The sequence below is a fragment of the Pristis pectinata genome, chromosome 8, assembly GCF_009764475.1.
Source record: "Pristis pectinata isolate sPriPec2 chromosome 8, sPriPec2.1.pri, whole genome shotgun sequence".
NCBI lineage: Eukaryota > Metazoa > Chordata > Chondrichthyes > Rhinopristiformes > Pristidae > Pristis > Pristis pectinata.
The window spans coordinates 91530203-91549505 of NC_067412.1; the positions used below are offsets into that span (position 1 = coordinate 91530203).

General features: G+C 41.7%; 1 protein-coding gene across 1 annotated transcript; it reads left to right on the forward strand.

Moving 5' to 3' along the window:
* The first annotated feature begins 9040 nt into the window (after positions 1–9040).
* LOC127573822 (heat shock transcription factor, Y-linked-like) lies at positions 9041–14459 on the forward strand. The gene is made up of 2 exons (XM_052022330.1): positions 9041–9616; positions 13671–14459. Exons 1-2 carry the CDS (start codon positions 9041–9043, stop codon positions 14457–14459), a joined length of 1365 nt encoding a protein of 454 aa, XP_051878290.1.
* The last annotated feature ends 4844 nt before the right edge of the window (positions 14460–19303 follow it).

The following is a 19303-nucleotide window of genomic DNA, read 5'->3' on the forward strand; positions in this document are numbered from 1 at the left end:
CTACCTCATTAAATATAAGACACAGTTAGATAGATTTTTGCATAGTACGAGAATTAAGGGTTATGGGGAAGAGGCAGGCAGGTGGCTCTGAGTCCACGACCAGATCAGCCATGATCTTACTAAATGGCAGAGCAGGCTCGATGGGCCAGATGGCCTCCTCCTGTTCCTATTATGTTCTACTGGAGGCACAATTTACAGTAGCCAATTAATTCACCAGCACATTGCTTTGGACGTGGAAGGAAATTGGAATAACTGTTAATAAAACAAAATCCCATAATGATTATAGTTTGGTTTGGGATTATACAAAATAATAGTTTTTTTTTGGAATTTGAATCCTAGTGTGTTTAACAAAAGCAAGTTGGAAAAATAAGTAATGGAGAAAACAAAGGCATGAATAAAAAGTAGGAAAATTTTAAATATAAGATCGGGTTGGGGAAAATGGCAAAGTTCTAGAGAATAAGGGTGGGTTGCAGATAGTATCTTGAGACAGCAGAAGATGGTTGTAAGGATGGATGGGGTTGCTCAGATAGAGTGAGATTTGAAAGTGAGGTCAAGGTTGCTGAAATTAGTTAACAAGAAATGAGTAGGACTTACTAACTTTTTCTGTTCTTACACCAAGTAAAGAGAAGCCATGCAAATTTGTGACAAATTGTCCATATTGTTTTTAATTAGAGCAACTTAAATTTCAGTTTAGCTGATCCAAAACAAAATTGATGCGATAATTACACTACATAAATCATGGAAAAAGTTTGCTTCTGCCATCTAGAGGAGAAGCTGTACAATTGCTATTTTGAGACACTCCCTACGTTTTTGACCAAACTTTGGTCACCAATCTTGAGTGCCTTGGGATATTTACTGCATCTATGGTGCCATTTAAATGAAAATTGCTCCTAATGATCATCCTTTCAGTTTTAAACCCTTTTCTACAACAGCTTTACAAAATGTTAGTGTTTTAAAGAGAGAAGCCCTAAAAATTTGGAACTGCAATGTTCAGGATGTCTTTTAGAGTCACGGAGGAGAAGCAGCATGGAAATGGGCCCTTCATCTCTCCAAATCCACACTATCAACCACCCATTTTCACTAATCCTACAGTAATCCCATGTTTTATTCTCCCTGCATTTTCATCCCCCCTTCCCCCCCCCCCCCCAGATTCTACTGCTCATTACACACCAGAGGCAATTTACAGTGCCCAATTAACCTACCAACCCCATGTCTTTGGGATTTGGGAGGAAACCGGAGCACCCAGAGAAAACCCATGTAGTCACCGGGAGAACGTGCAAACTCCACATAGGTCAGAACTGAACCTGGGTCTCTGGCACTATGAGGTAGTGGCATTCATCTGTGGATAATGTCTGAAGTTATCTTAGTGAAAATAGATTTTACCTTTAGTTTTCCCATTGCTCTCTGTCAACATTGTGCAAACCCTATTTGTAAAGGCTGCTAGAGAACTTTAACAATGGTGTAGACTGCAACTGCTGTCATGGGTTTTGCTTGCAGAAGCCCAGCTATGTTATCACATGTGAAGACAGAAAATGCCGTAAATACTCATCAGGTCACTCAACATTTGTGAAGAAAGAACCAGAATTAACTTTTCAGGCTAATAACTAATCAGAACTAGAAAGAAAGCAGGTTTTAAGTTGCAGGGAATGAGAGGAGTGGAGAGAACAAATGAAATATCTTATAATTATAGATTTTTTTGAGTTTGGTGTTTAAACTTAAAGCAATTAGCAGAGAGTTGGGAAGATAATTAACAGATATATTTAAAATAATGAAGGATTATTTCCACAGGTATACAGAAAATGACAAAGAACTACTGAGGCGAGAGTTTTAAAAAGAGAATGGAATGATTTGTCACAAGCAAATGAGGTAAGAGGCAATTGGATCTCTTAAGGCAAGTGCATTTTTAAAACAATGTCAATAAATGTTTCAAGGAGAAATGGACACAGTTGTAGGAAGAGAGTGTGACAATGGGATTAGTTTTAGTTTTCTCTTAAAAGATAAAATTTCTTTAAAATTCACTTTGGAGCATCCACGCTGCTGAGAATATTGAGGGTAGCACGTTTGGTGAGTTGGTCACACCACAGTTTAAAGGCCCAGGGAAAGATGGGGAATAGGTGACCAACAGGCAGAGGTAGTGCTGGACTCCCCTGCGGTCATCTCCCTCCAAAACAGATATACCGTATTGGATACTGTTGGGGGAGATGGGTCATCAGGGGAAGGCAGCAGTAGCCAGGATCATGGCACCGTGAGTGGCTCTGCTGCACAGGAGGGCAGGAAAAAGAGTGGCAGATCTATAGTGGTCGGGGATTCCATGGTAAGGGGAACAGACAGGAGCTTCTGTGGCTGCAAATGGGACTCCCGGTTGGTGTGTCTCCTCCTGGATGCAAGGGTCAGGGATGTCTCGGAGCGGCTGCAGGGCATTCTGGAAGGGGAAGGTGAAAAGAAGGATGAGGTCCTACAAGCCGAATTTAGGAACCATAGAACCATAGAACAATACAGCACAATACAGGCCCTTCAGCTCACCCTGTTGTGCCGACCTTTAAACCATGCCTAAGACTATCTAACTGGAAGCTAGGAGATAGATTAAAAAGTAGGACCTCAAAGGTAATAATCTCAAGATCACTACCTGTGCCACGTGCCAGTCAGAGTAGGAATAGCAGCATAGTTAGGATGGATATGTGGCTTGAGCAGTGGTGTAGGAGGGAGGGTTTCAGGTTCCTGGGGGAGGTGGGACCAGTACAAACCGGACAGCCTACACCTGGGCAGCACTGGGATCAGTGTCCTAGGGGGATTATTTGCTAGTGCTTTTGGGGACGGTTTAAACTAATATGGCAGGGGAATGGGAATCCATGCAGAAAGACAGAGGGAAGCAAAGCAGAGACCAGAGCAAGAGTTAGAAAAGAGAAAAGTAAGAATGGAGTACAGAAAAGTCAAACGCAAAAGTCACAAAGGTTACCAGATTCCAAAAGGACAATGAGTGTGAGGGCACTTTATCTGAATGCCCGTAGTATTCGAAACAAGGTCAGTGAACTTGTGCCACAAATCTGTACAAAGGGTATGATTTAGTGACCATTACAGAAATGTAGTTGCAAGTGGAGATGATTTGGAACTAAATATCCAGGGGTATCAGGTAATATGGAAGGATAGGCAGGATAGTGAGGGAGGTGGAGTAGCGCTCTTATTTAAGAATGAGATCAGGGCGATAGTGAGAGATGATATAAGATCTAAGGAGCAGAATGTTGAGTCCATCTGGGTAGAGATTAGGAATAGTAAAGGGAAAAAAATCATGGTGGCAGTTGTCCATGGGCCACTGAATAATAATATTACAGTGGCACAGGCAATAAACCAAGAAATATTTGATGCATGTAAGAATGGAATGGCAGTTGTCATGGGGGACTTGCACATAGATTGGGCACAAAATATAAAAACAGATAGCAAAAGTTTTTATAATCCCATGAAGTGGAAAAGGGTGGCTAAAGTGAACATAGGTCCCTTGGAAGATGAGAAGGGAAATGGCCGAGGCCTTGAATGACTATTTTGTGTTGGTCTTCACGGTGGAGGACACGTCTAACATGCCATAGAGAGATGTATGGATGCGATGGGAGGTAAGGACCTCGATACAATCACTGTCATTGAAGAGGTAGTGATGAGCAAACTAGTGGGCTTAAAGGTAGACAAGTCCCCTGATCCTGATGGGATGCATCCCAGGGTACTGAAAGAAATGGTGGAAGTTATAGTGGAGGTGTTTGTGATAATTTACCAAAATTCTCTGGACTCTGGGCAGGTCCCAGTGGATTGGAAGACAAGCAAATGTCATGCCACTGTTTAAAAAAGGATGTAGGCAAAAGACAGGTAACTAGAGGCCAGTTAGCTTAACGTCTGTAGTCAGGAAAATGCTTGAAGCTATCATTAAGGAAGAAATAACGAGAGGTCTGAATAGAAGTGGTTCCATCAGGCAGATACCACATTAATTCAGGAAGGGCAGGTCCTGTTTGACAAACTTACTGGAGTTCTTTGAGGATATAATGAGTGCAGTGGATAGAGGGGAACAGGTGGATGTTGTATACTTGGATTTACAGAAGGTGTTTGATAAGGTGTCACATAAAAGACATCCATAAGATAATGATGCATGGTGTTGTGGGTAAGGTATTAGCATGGATAGAGGATTGGTTAACCAATAGAAGGCAGAGAGTTGGGATAAATGGGTGTTTCTCTGGTTGGAAATCAGTGGTGAGCGGGGTGCCGCAGGGGTTGGTGCTCAGCCTGCAACTGTCCATGACATTCATTAATGATTTGGAGGAGGGGACCGAGTTTAGCGTATCTAAATTTGCTGATGACACTGAGTGGAAAAGCAAATTGTGCAGAGGATGCAGAGAGCCTGCAGAGAGATATAGGTAGGTTAAGTGAATGGGCAAGGGTCTGGCAGATGGAGTACAATGTTGGTAAATGCGAGGTCATCCACTTTGGAAGGAAAAATAGAAGACCAGATTATAGCGGTTAGCGTAACACTATTACAGCACCAGCGACCCGGGTTCAATTCCGGCCGAGGTCTGTAAGAAGCTTGTACGTTCTCCCCATGTCTGCATGGGTTTCCTCCGGGTGTTCCGGTTTCCTCCCACATTCCAAAGACGTACGGGTTAGGAAGTTGTGGGCATGCTATGTTGGCGCTGGAAGCGTGGTGACACTTGCGGGCTGCCCCCCAGAACACTCTACGCAAAAGATGTATTTCACTGTGTTTCGATGTACATGTGACTAATAAAGATATCTTATATTATCTTATAAAAAAATTGGGAAAGATTGCAGCATGCTATTGTGCAGAGGGACTTGGGAGTGCTTGTGCATGTATCGCAAAAGGTTGGTCTGCCAGGTGCAACAGGTTATCAAGAAGGCAAATGGAACATTGGCCTTCATTTCTAGAGGGACTGAATTTAAGAGCAGAGAGGCTATGCTGCAACTGTACAGGGTACTGGTAAGGCCACTTCTGGGGTACTATGTGCAGTTCTGGTCTCCTTGAGGAAGTTCACCGGGCTGATTCCAGAGATGAGGGGTTAGCCTATGAGGAGAGAATGAGTCGCCTGGGACTATACTTGCTGGAATTCAGAAGAATGAGTGGGGATCATACAGCAACATATAAAATTAAGAAAGGGATAGATAAGATAGAGGCAGGAAGGTTGTTTCCACTGTGTGGTGAGACTAGAACTTGGGGACATAGCCTCAAGATTCAGGGGAATAGATTTAGGATGGAGATGAGGAGAAACTACTTTTCCCAGAAAATAGTGAATCTGTGGAATTCTCTGCCCAGGGAAGCAGTAGAGGCTTCCTCATTAAATATATTTAAGACACAGTCAGATAGATTTTTGCATAGTAGGGGAATTAAGGGTATGGGGAAAAGGCAGGTAGGTGGATCTGAGTCCACGGCCAGATCAGCCATGATCTTATTAAATGGCGGAGCAGGCTCAACAGACCAGATGGCCTCCTCCTGCTCCTATTTCTTATGTTCTGTGTTGTAAGGCCAATAACTGTACTGTGATATTGTAATTCAAAGAGAAAACAGGATACAGCAATGAAGTCTTCTCCACTGGCCTTTTAATAATTTATTTCTCCACTCCCTCTCCCTCCCTCCTGGTTCATCTGCCCCATTTCACATCATGGTATAATGCTGCAGTTAATCCAGGAACCCATTGGAATGATACACTGTGGAAGTCAAGAACTGTAACTGCTCCGTGAATGGTTGTAGACAAGATTTTTAACCATTTTATTTCAAGTTCCAAGTGAGATCTCCTAGTGAGATCTCCATCAGTTCAGTGTTTGTGAGAAACTCCTGTCCTCTGTAAAATTGTTATGACTTGCTATAATTCTTTCTGGAACTCAATGTGACTTCAGTTACTAAGTTCTGTTACAGCTTCTGTCTGTCAGGTCAGAGATAATAATTCCATTGATCTCATGCCGAGGGGGTATTATTTTCATGCTCGGAGCTGTAGAAAGTATTTTACAGCAGTCTAATGAAGTCAGTGAATGGATGGAGAATGGACCTAATCTGCTCATTGAAACGGGTTCTTTTGCTTTTGCTATTTATCAGTCTGATTGTGCTCAGTCTTTCTGAAGGTACTGTTCCATGGGAATGTTACTTCTGCCCATGTTTTCTGCTCCCAGACATTGAATATTAGGAGGTCACTTATTCATGGAGGGTGTAATGTTTCAACTCATCTTGCCTTTGCCAAACATGTACTTTTGAGGAGAGGTCACTAGACTGTGAGTGAACCGTTAGTTGTGTGTTTTCCCCTGAAATGGAGCACTCGGGCTCATTCAGCACAGAGCGGAGGCTAAACCGGCACAAAATAAAATTAACAAACCAAGGCAACACGAGCAGTCACAGTGTTGCCCTGGGAGATTTTCTGACTGTTGATCCTGATTTCACCATTCATTAAGTAAACCAATGGCCACCAGTGAAAGAATCTATTACTCTGTAAATGGAGGTTGAGGTAAGATTGTGAAAGTGCCTTTTGCTGCTATAATTTGCTTTGTTTCCCCTACATTGTATTTCCGTTTCACCCTTGCCAAGTCCATTCTATTGTAGTTAGCCCTCTCCCAATGAAGAAGTTATTCTCTTATGTTACTCTTTGCCTTTCTCCATTACTAGTCAAAATCTATGGTACAATTAAAAAGTAAAAATATTGTGGATATTGGAAATCTCAAATAAAACCAGAAAATGCTGGAAATATTTAGTAGGCCCATCAACTGTGGAGAGAGAAAAACAGTTAATGTTTTACTTCTCATGAAAAGTTATTGACCTGGAATGTTAAGTCTGCTTTTCTTTCCACAGATGCTGCCTGACCTGCTGAGTATTTCCAGCATTTTTCATATTTATTTTGTAAGATAGAATGACTACTGTTCCGTATTTTCTTACAGCATAGAAGAAAGCCATTTCAGCCGATTGAGCCTATGCTGACAATCCCATTCCCCCTGTAACATATTCCCCCCTGCATTCCATTAGCACCCTGCCAGGGTATACCACTCAGCTACACCCAAGGGACAATTTTCAGTGGCCAATTAACTGCATGTCTTTGGGATTTGAGAGGAAATTGCAATATGCCCAGGGCGTCCCCTGGTGTCACAGGGAGAACATGCAAACTCCACGCATTCAGCACAGGGGGCGCGGGGGTGAGAATTGAAGCTAGGTTGCTGGAACTGTGAGAGAGCAGCTAAACTGTGCCATACAAGTGCTCTCCAAGTGTTCTCCCACACTCACCTGGGCCACATTGGCCACATTCTGCAGAACTAAATCCACCTTCCACATTGGACTGAAAATATACCGAGCAAGGAAATTCTCCTGAATTCCTTTTGGAAATTCCTCCCTTGTTTTTCCCTTTATTCTAACTTATTCCAATCAGTATTGGTGTTATTGAATTCCCCAGCCTCACTGTTCGACAATGCTTGCATTTCTCTGCAGGTTTGCTTCTCTATCTCCCTCCCATATTTTGATGAGATGCAGAATACACCCTGTATATGATGCCATGGATTTTCTCCTGGTCCCCTCTCCCTGGCACGTTACTGTCCTCAATGATCAGTACAGCCTGCCACCCTTTTGTGCTCTCCTTTCCTTTTTGAACAAGAATCTTAGTCAGCCCTACCCATTTTTGAGCCATGTTTCAGTATCACTACTACATCGTCATACCACAGTGGGGAGGCTATATGTCACTGCAGCTCTCCAAACTCATTGATCACACTTTATGCATTTACACAAATACCTTCTCAACCCGTCATTGCCCTTCTTGTAGCCCCACTTAGGATGGTCCTACTGAAAACTCAACTTCTTCCCACTCTAATGCTACCTTTATTCTTCCCTTCCAAGCTACATGCTTAGCTCTACATGAGCAGAACTAAGAACTTACTAGTTCAACTAATACTTGCATTTATTGTCGTATCACTTTAAAACACCCTGACAACACAGTGAATAGTTTTAGCAGTGCACAATAGATTGGGTAGCAGACAATGATTGATCATTGAGGTTTGAGGAATGAATGGTCGTTGAATTCTAGACAAAATCTTCCAACAATCCCACAAGATTAGTAACCTGGCACAAAGAAAGAGCATAGGCTCGAGATAATTCAGCAAAGGAAGATGCCATTATTTGTATCTGTTCTCTCAGCCTAAGATATATCTTTCAAACTGTAAACATCTAAGTGTGTAAGTAGCTCCAACATTAAAACAGACCTCCTGAAAGTCTTCAGTCTCATTGAAGACCAGGATGCTTTTGTGATGTCACTGCGGAATATGGCCATGTGACTCAGGATCTTTGGGCCAGTTATCGCACAGTTCTAAAGAGGAGCAATTATCAGTGAATCTCGAATTATCAGTGGTATTAATCGAGGGTTTTCTTCACGTGATTTTTGGAGGGATTGAAATTTTATTGAAATGATTGCACTAGTGCACTAACTTCTACCCATCCGTGAAAATCTCTAATGATGAGGAGACTCCACTGAAAGAATGTGCAAAAATTGGTCTGGTGCAGTGAGGGCATACTATTACCACTGAGCTTTCACTCAAGGCACTTGAAGCCCTCCAAGTGGAAGCCTCCACCCAATGAACTACACCAACTGCGCACCTTTAGTTGTTTCCTTTAGTCCAGGACCCGAGCTCCTGAAACAGCAGACCTGGTGACCGCAAAGAGCCTCAACTGCTTCCAAGCTCTCAAAATCTCCAAACACCACCCAAGTGGCCATGCCCTGATCTCGCCCAATCCTAGCAGCAGGGTAAAAGCAGGAGTTGAGGCGCTGTGGTCATTTCTCCCGGGGATAGGATGAAGGTTTCCTTATTGTGACGGTCCGTGGATTGTGGCAAACTCCATTGTGACGGCCCTGGGCGCGTTGGCGGTTTGTTTTATGACGATCTGGAACTCCTCACCATATCTTAACCATACATCACTCAACTTATTCTGTCCAGCGCCAGCTTCTGTGGAGATCAAAAATCAACCCTGGTTCTTGCCTATTCTCACTCTGCTTGGACGCAAGGAGGATCCTTCTCACCCGCCCAAAAGACAATGTCTGCACTTCAGAAATCCATCAAAGTGGAGGACGATAGCGACACCGAAGGGGACACACAGCCCACGGCGGCCGAGCTCAAGCCGCCCGAGCAAAAGGGAGTCGCCCAGTCCACCGAGAAGCCTCACGACAGATCTTCAGCCGGGTCGGCTTGTGACCGGACAGCAGCGGGCGACTCGGAACTGAGGACATTATTGGAAGAGAATGCCCTCCAAGCCCTGACCGAGGAGTCGGTTTTAAAAAGACCCAGACTTGTCTACTATGAAGAGGTAGGTGACACTGACCTTATGTCACTCACCTTCCCGAAAAAACTCTGGAAGATCGTTGAGAGCGATCAGTTTGCGTCCATCCGGTGGGACGACGGTGGAAACTGTGTAGTTATAGATGAGGAGTCCTTTAAGAAAGAGGTGTTGGAGCGGCGCGGCCCCTCTAGGATTTTTGAAACTGACTGCATGAAAAGTTTCATTCGGCAGCTGAATCTGTATGGTTTTAGCAAAATCCGCCAAGATTTCCAACGATCTGCCTCTCTTTCTGAATTCATTGCCGAAGAAAAAGGAGCAGTTTCAATGACCAAGGTAGAAAAGCAAAATATAGAGTAACGAACGATAATTGTGGCTAATATTTCATGGAACCTCTCCAACCCTCCCCCTAAACCAACCCTTCTCAAAACACCAAAGTTTTATTAGGAATGCAGAAAGACTGAGTCAATTCGTGAGGCGAACGATTGCTTCAGTCTATAATTTCTGAAAATATGTGAAACTGCTGAATTGGAAAATACTTTATTGCCTCGTAGGTAATTATATCTATAATGCTTCCGACCAAAATGTAAATAGTGTGGACACGTGGCAAAACATTTATAAAACACACCTGTGAAAGTGTTGATTCTTGTGCATCACTACATAGCCTATTTGAGCCAATGGCAGAGGAAGCAATAGCGTGTGTTTGGAAGTCTGTGATAAAATGATGCCTTTTTTCCTATGATTGTTTAAAATGATCGGTAAAAATGTGAACTGACCAATCAGGTCATTGCAACACTCTGAAAGAATTGATTCCCCAGAGGAGAAACTTGAGTGTTCTCCCCCCTCATGACCAACTCCTCTCGACCAACCATTCCCTTGTAAAATGCTTAAACTAATGGAAATTAAAGTCTTTCATTGCATGTAATTGGAATAAAATGCCAAGAGCTGATCACCCATGCTATTTTATGTAACATAACCTTGACCATCACAATGCTGGTGGATTATGACCAGGTTAGAGTCACTCATGGAATAAATGCATTGCAGCACAAGCTCTTGACCTCCATCCTCTGTGCACTTGTACCGGGCTAACTGAATGAAATGGTTGCTAAGGTGATGATGCCATAATAGGTCATTCCCTGTTGCTATGCTGATTATATTTTCTGTGATGTCAAAATGAATTGGAGGCTTGACCTCTGTGATTAACACACTAGCTAAGTGGAGAATATGTGTTGGGGATTCATGCCGATGCAATTAATCCAACATGTGGATCTGACCAAACAGAACAGCTGTTTTGTTGACTAAATATATCCAATGCATTGGATAGTTTCACGGATTTGTAAAGATGGACCTGCCCCATTCTTAAAGCAGTGTACCTGGATGACCTCCATGTACGATGGATTTTTTATCAAATGTATTCAGAATTTAAAAACAAAGAGTGTATATGTTAAATGTGTAAATACATAATGCGGTGTGCTGTTCAGGGACTAAAGAAGGATGAGGATCTATTGGTCATCTATGCTTAAATGGTTGCTTTCAAAACCTCTTTGGTTCCATTTTCCAATCAGTGTTGAGTTTATAGAGGTACTTGTTGGCAATGATGTTGGGTGAGGCTCTCCATTATGATATAACCAGCTCATTGTCTCCATTCACACATGAAGAAGGAACGGCCATTTGTTTGGGGTTGCGGAGGTCATTGAATTTTGCCATATATCACCACCTTCAGGAAGCAGAAGGGAAAAACAATTAAAGGGGGGAAAAAGCGGGAATGAAAAGTACATGAAAATGCTGTAAAATATGTGGGTGACGCAATGGTGCAACCAGTAGAGTGAGTGCTTCACAGCACCAGAGACCTGGGTTCAATCCTGACCTCCAGTCCCATTCTCCCTCCCTATGACTGCATGGATTCCTCCGGGTGCTCTGGTGTCCTCCCACATTCCGAAGATGGGTGGCCTGATAGGTTAATTGGCCACTGTAAATTGCCCCTAGTCTGTAGGTGAGTGATAACATCCAGGGGGAGTTGATGAGAATGCGGGGAGAATAAAAAATGGGATTAATGTAAGATGAGTGTAAGTGGGTGGTTAGTGGTTGGCATGGACTCGATGTGCCAAAGGGCCTGTTTCTGTGCTATATCCCTCTGACTCCACAGCCGTTGCTGCGGAGGTTGGAGATGTTGGAGAAGGATACTATCCATTTCACTAGTAGACTGAGGTTGAAAACGTCAATTGATGTTGTATCCAGGTAAAGCAGACATTCCAATAATGTAATTAAATGTGGTAAATATGGTGGGCACTCTTTATTTGTGGAAAAAATCCATGCCTGCAGCTCTGCAACTCTACCACTGGGTGAGACATAACTGTCCCCAGATCCCCGTAACCTTTACCTGTAAGGACATGAAAGCAGTCCTGAGAGAAATTTATTTTGCTCTAACTTTCAGTACACAGTGCCATGGGAGGTCCCTGAGTTGCCTGGATAACTCTCAGTTGATGTTACATGAGTTACGATAATGCAATGCGGGCTAGGCTTGATCTGATTTTGCATCAGATTTAATCAGTGCTCCCCATTCATGTCCAGATTATTCAAATAATGTTAAAATCTTGCATGACCCTTGTCTTTTGGCTCTAGACGTACACTGGGCATGAAGAGACTGGGGGAGAAAGAATAAAATGTGAAACTTATACTGAGTTGTTCCTGAACTTGTTCTGAAGCTGATGTTAACAACAAAAATACTTGATGGCAATTATAGTTTGCACTAAAATTATTTCGTATTCCTTCTTGTTTCAATCTCGTACTGAATGTTATTTTTATTATGTACTAGTAATGATTGTGAAAGTTGGATTGTTCATTGAAAACCCCAACTCGTTCATAAATGTTCAATGACAAGAGAGTGATCTACTCTCACCATTGGTCTGGCCTTTAAATGACGCCAATCTGACATGCTATGTGACTGACAGTTAATGCATTCAGGGTATCTGGTAATGGTCAAATAATAAACCTTGCTCATACCAGCTTACTCTGGCTACTGGACAAGTAAGGGAGGGGAAAAAGTTGTAATCAATGAAAGAACCAAGATTGAATCTGATCGTATCTTGACTTCATTTGTTGAAAATGTATAAATAGCTAGTAGGAATCTTGTTTCACTGGAATGCTTTGGTGATCTGCTTGCATAAATTATAATTGATCATTCCAAGAGCTAATTGAAATGTGTACTGAGGCCATTTCCAAAGGCTTTGCCTATTACTGGGGTTGATAGTCTTCTTGCAGTGTCAAGCAGGAAAATCCAAATGTTCAGAGTCTCTGCTGTGAGCAAAGTCATCAAGGGTTTACAAAATATTATTTATTGGACACTTGTCCACTAATTATTAAAAGCAGATATGAGAGAAGCTGGGATGATGACAGGGTGATGATAGGCTTGTTTTCATCTTTGTTGGTCTGCAAATGAGGTGTGCTGTAAGAGTGGATTTGTTGGGGAGTTAATGCGGAGCTGGGAACACTCCCAGTGTACAGGCTTGTGTAGGTGCAGGCCTGGGCTGGAGTCAGGTGACCCGGAGTTGCTCAGCCAAGTCCCAAGAGACTTGGTCACTGCCTTAAATTGCCTTAGACGCTGGGTGAATCCCGGTTAAGCCGACGACAGTATGTGTCTACAAACAAGATGCTGGAGGAACTCAGCAGGTCAGGCAGTATCTGTGGAGGGAAATGAACAGTTGACGTTTCGGGTTGCGACCCTTCATCAGGGTGGAGCAAGAGCTGGCAAGTGATGGGTGGATCCAGGTGAGGAGGGGTGATAGGCAGAGGGGAGATAGTGACAGAGGCTGGGAGGTGATAGGTGGAGGTAACAAAGGGCTGCAGGTGAAGGAATCTGATAGGAGACGAGGGTGGAGCATGGAACCAAATAAGGGAGGAGGGGTGGGCAGACGGAGGATGGGAAGGAAACGGAGAGATGGGGGTTGGGGTGGGTGTAGGAGGAACTGGGTAGATCAGGAGAGAGAACAGGGACAGAAGGAGGGAGCAGTTTACCTGAAATTGGAGAATTCGATGTTTATGCCATCGGGTTGTAGACTACTGAGGCAGAATAGGAGGTGCTGTTCCTCTAGTTTGCATTTAGCCTCACTTTGGCAGTGGAGGAGGCTGAGGGCAGACATATCAGGGACAGTATGGGTCTGCGGGAGGCAGGAATCTGACCAATCAGAGCTGGCAATCATATATGTTACAGATGCATTAATGAAGTGATCGATAGTGATGGCCACAGTTCTACTCCCTTGAAGTGAAACCACAGTGTTGTGCTGCAGAGCTGCCCTCATTACAGTACAGATCCAAAAGAATTCAGGGTTGGAAAGGTTAAGAAAACGATGTCCATGCAGTGATTAATAAAATGATGGTATTTTTATTTCAGTTTCAGTTTTACCATAACCTGAATTTCAGAAGAGATTACCCTCATCTGCTGCCCAGAATGAAGCGAAGAGTTGGGATTAAAAGTGCGATTCCTAACCTTAACTGCACAGAAGGGGATTCCAGTAGTGACTTCCCTGTCAGTGGGGGGACACCAGGAGGTCCAAGGCAACTAATACAGACATTAGCTGTACAGCAGAACAACTTAGTCTCACCTACGAGGGAAAATGAGCAAAAATTTGCATTTGAAAATAACCTCAGCAATCAACGAGTCTCCAATACTGGAAACACAAATGGTTCTGGTAATCCGGCTCCCCCTGCCTTGGCAGTGAGGCCAGCTGACCATATAGCGACAGAGCAAAGCACTAAGGTAAACCACATGACTCAGTTTCATCCGTCACAACATGGTGGCCTGATCCGGGCTGGTAATCATGCTGTGGAGACCAGCAGTACCACTTCAGCTACCTCAGTGTACCATCTCATGCCTCCCATGGCGGCTGGCTTTGGACCTATGATGGGGATGCCAGGTTTCCAAGGCATGTACCCCGACCTTGCTGCGGCGGCTGCCCAAGCACACCTGGCCAGCTTGCTGCCATTTTGCAACCCATGGTTCTCCATGCCCATGATGGCGGCTGCTTCTGCTATCTCCATGTCATCGGGGTCTTCAGTCCATCACCACCGACCGCCACCACACCATCACCACTGCCCCAACTGCAACTGTCAAGGAGGTAGTGCATCGTCCACAAGAAGTGGCCCCAGAAACAGTGATTATATGACAGGGCCACACAGATAAAAGTAAATAAAGTGATGAAGACACCTTACCCAGAAATGATATCTAAAGAACATGTTAAAATAAACTCCTGAACAAGTGTTCTTATCAACATTGGTGTATTTGCCTGTGATTTTATTTCTTCCCAGTTCTCTTCCTTTGCTGTCACTGATTTTTAGTCTCCTTACCTGACTTTAGTTTTTGGTGCTTGCCATAAAAATCATTAATTATCTTTTCCTAGCAAAATGGGTGCATCGTGAAATGGATATATGGTAGCTGTAAAGAAGCAATACTGTTTAATTATTAAAAGGTGATACAGTGCTAGGCTGAGCTTACACTGAAATATAACCTACAACTTTGGTTTATTTTTTATGAACATTGAAATGTTGTTTAAAAACTGTATTCCTGATTTGTATATCTGTTGCAACCTGTTGCCCCTCTGGGAGGGTCTGCAAGCTGTAAGAATAAGAAAGAAAATAAAATACTAAGAAAAGCTGTAGTAATTTGACAGTTGCCTCTACATTTAAATTGATAAAGTAAACTCATTCACCATTCCAGTTTCTGCTTTAAGAAAAAGTATTTTCGAACTTTGCCTTATCCGTCCCCTTCCAAAGAATTTGGTTCTTCCCAATTGCTATATAGTCCAAAATGCTGAAGGGGGAGGGGTGGTATAGCCATTGTTGATGATTCTATTCCATTAAAATCTGACCGTCATGCTTACTCTCTAGGATCCCAGTGTTGGACTGACTGGGTTAGTGGAGCAAGGACTCCATAAGCTTTTGGCCCTGAATTTATTCAGTGGAGCTTTTTAGATGTGCTAGTCATTTGGTATAGAACACCTGTACACCACAAACATCCATCTTATTTACAAATTGTCCATTTGTGGACATCTTTGACTTCTTATACATTCCAGTTGGAGATTATCCATTCATTGGATGTATGGTTAGATCTAACATTGGTGGTCAGTGTTGTTATTCTTCTTGGGCCTGTTTTGAAGAGGCAGTTCAGAGCTTCCCTACAATGAATACTTGCCTGACTTAGATAAGATGAGCAGAGCCCAGTTATGATTTCAGTGCATTGGAACCTGGAACCAAAAAAAAAGACTCATACTACTTTGAAATGTAGTTTTATTCCAAATATTAGTAGGACTGAGTGACGATTTAGGATGACTTGGCAATTCTGAAGAATTTGCTTGTCCTTTTAAATGGTAGCACAAAGTTAGAAGTTCAGGACACAGGTGTAAAATTCCTCTGTTCTCCTCTCCAACCTATCTTTTCTTAAATTACACCGATAATGAAGGAATTCATGTTTGAGGTGAAATCATTGTTAGAGGTATAGAACTTTAAACACCATATGTGTAAACATGTAACTTTAACTAGTGGTTTGTAAATGTAGCATTTGCTTCTAGTTTATGTCTTTGATGGGTGTTGGTCTCTGTGAATGTTACGTCACTGTTCAGCCCATCACTGTTCAGCCCATCAAGTCTGCTTTTACATTCTTTCTCCACAAGTCAGGTGATCTAATCACTCTCTGCTGCCTTCTCCTTGTATCCTCTCTCTCAGTTGTCTATCCAGTTCCTTTTCTAAAGATTTCTAGGCTCTACCTTGACAGTGTGTTGTGGTAGAGAATTCAACATTCTAGCAACTTTTTGTGTAAAGATTTGTTTTCTTCAAACTTCCCCTTTCCATTACTTTCTTGTGATTATCTTAATGTGTGCCTTTCTTGCAACTGTTTCACAACACAGTGGAAACAAATAGTTATGTTTTCTGTATTACTCTTCCTCACCCTGAAGATCTTTATCAAGTCACCCTTAATCTTCCTGTTGGTGCGGAAAAAAACCTTCATTTCTGGTAACATGCTACAGTTTTCCAGTATTTTTCACAGGGTTCTTGCAGACCACTTGAAACTTTGTTAGATTAACATTGTATGGAAATTCAACATTGTTTCCCTGCTTTTGTATTCAAAGCCATTGATGTCAAAACCAAGGATTCTGTTTGCCTTGTTACCGGCTATATCTAGCTGAATTACCATCTTGAATAATTGGTGTATTTGGACACCAATTTCCCATAGCTCCCCAATGCACTTGTTCTTTTTGTATGCTTGTATAAAAATGCACTACTTTACCCTTTCCACATTGATCATGCCCTGTCTTTCCACCTGTGTCTTCCTAATTCTTGCTTTAATTTGTCACCTAACCTGCTTACCCAACCTGAACCCAATGGATCCCATCTATATAAAAAAAAAGTCCTTGGGCTTGTGTTGGGTTTTAACTTTATATCCAAGTAGTTCTCGGTTACCACCCTCCTCCCCAGTGTGGTGTCACCAGCAAATTTAAATATTGTATATGCCAATAAGCTTATCAAGTTATCTGCATTTGCAATGATAAAATGAGAGATACTGTATTGTATGTCAAAAGTATGTGAAAACAAAATTAATTACTTGGTTTCCTTTTTGTAAATGTTTGGCAATTGATTGACTTTTAAATTTTAAATGACATTGCTGGACATCCTATAAAATATTTTAAATATGAATGCTGAGTTGCTATTGTTAATTCTTGTTGCATGCCATGTGCACAGTGTTTTATGCTACTATATTGCAGGTACAGATTATGATAATTCTTAGTAACAATATTGGATATGTTCCATTGTTGGTAAGTTTTTTATTATTATGTCACAGTTACAACTTTGTTGTGCAAAGTTGTTTCCTCATGCCTTCCAAAAGAAGCTGTAGAATTTAATTTTAAAGCAGCCCATCCTGGAATAATTATTTTTTTGGCTTGAATTCATGGTTTCCCCGGGCCAGCCCTTCCCAAAGACTTGCTGGTGAATTTATTCAACATCACCAAAGGTCTCCTTGAGCAGCTGTTAAAAAAAGATTTGTAAGACAGCCTAACGCACGAGTGTCCTTTCCAATCCCCATCCTTTTGTCTTTAACTGTTCACTGGAAGTCATGTGACCCAATTTTAAAGGAATTGTTATCATTGAATTTTTTACTGGAGCACACAATGAAGCACAGATATTAATCTCCCTCATGAGAAATGATCAACATCACTCAAGATCTTCCCACGTTGACTGAGATTGTGTCTCCTGGTTTAGTTTGTATTTATGCATCCTTGATTTCTGACGTGTGTATGTAATATGCACCCAGTGTTAAAATGTTTAAAATTCATTGTACTTCTAGTTTTTTCTTTTTATTGAATAATATGTTTCTAATTCTTCATTGTTAGACATCCATGGGAGCATATTTGCTATGTTTGATTTTTGAAGAACCTGAATGTTGCTTCTTTAAAGGGAAATGAATACCTTTTCATCTGAAATGCCTAATTACAATAAACATTACAAAAGTGATGAACAGTGCATCCACTGAGGTTTTCAGTTACTCTTTATTATTGTGTTACATGCTTTAAAATCATTGTTTAAAGGAAATTTATACAGAGCTTTTTCAGATGGAAGTTTGGCTCCAGCAGCATCAAGATGCTGTGGCAGAATGCTTCAGTTTAACATTGTTGGGAGTTTTCCCCATCTGCTGTATTTGCTATCCTTACGATCTGTCCTTGTTGAGACAGCCAGATTGTGACAAATTACAATTTCCATTCTGAATATGGAACTGGGATGTAAGATCCTAGATTAATCACAATGGACCAATGCAACCAGCAGAGAGAGGAGACTGCCATCCCACGAGTCTGGATTCAAAGTCAGCTTTCAGAATCCATCTTGTATCCACTCCTTCACAAAGACATTGAATTCACAGGTAACCTCTTTTTTTTATGTGCTCATTTTATTATATTGAATCCCCATAAATCAGGTTGCCTCTGAAGTAACATCTGTCATATTTTACAGTTGATTGGCACATTTTTACAGAGGATCTTTTGTGTCCCTTTACAGTTTTGGTAAGAATTTCATTTAATTAGAAAAATTATTATTATTTTATTGAGAATGCATGTCTATAAAATATCATTTTATACTATGAATGCAACTGTTTATTATTGAAGTGTATAGTGTAATAGCCAACTGTTTACATCACTGTAATTGTCCTGGTATTATGCAAGCGTTGTGATGTTTCAATGCCCCTTCGTGTTTAATTCCTAGTCTGCAGGGATGTTGAGGGAAATTCTGAACTCCTTAAGCTGACAATTTGTACACTTTCTCTTTGGTCATGATTTGTGTAACCATCAAGCATCAGGAATAATGTTTTATTTTGCAAATGTCCATTTTTATTCCATCTTTCATCTCACCCCATTGCTTTATCTGAAAGTACCAACATTTTCTTTGGGTGTAAGTCCTGGACACTGGTCAGACTTCATGTGTGAGTTTAGACAGTGAATGTTGGCAGACTATTTTGACCTTACCCACCGCTCACTGCATTGGGTTAAAATAACCCACAATTAAATTCGTTTTAAAATCAGTCACAATTTATATTGCAATGTTATGTTTGTACAGTGTTCACATGTATTTCATTTGTTGTAAGGCAACTTTAAAACACAATGAACGGTGTTAATGCAACTTGACATGATTTTCAGCAAAGAATCACAGAGAGATGTGAGACTTTTGCTCTTTCCCTGGTGTTTGAACATACCAGTGACATGGGCAAACTGTTCATTGGCAACACATGGCTAGCTTGTTTCCCTGGTGTACAGCAACCTTGACTTTAAATTTATTCTTTAGTAAATCAGAGATTCACATGTACATCTGTGTAATGTGATGCAATCAATCTTGTTCTGTAAATTTCCACTGCCATCGCTTCAAACTTGTTATTGTTGTGCTGTTGTTAAGAGTTGGTATGTTTCATTTGGAGGAAGGAAGGGGAGGTTAGTGGGTGGTTTTATGACAGAGGGTCCTCACATCGTCAAATAAAAACAGAAAGTGATG

Excerpts from the sequence above, each read along its gene's own strand:
- LOC127573822 (XM_052022330.1), top strand. The coding sequence starts at position 9,041 with ATGTCTGCACTTCAGAAATCCATCAAAGTGGAGGACGATAGCGACACC. Across the intron at positions 9,617-13,670 it reads GAGCAGTTTCAATGACCAAG|TTTCAGTTTTACCATAACCT; the intron begins GTAGAAAAGCAA and ends TTTTTATTTCAG.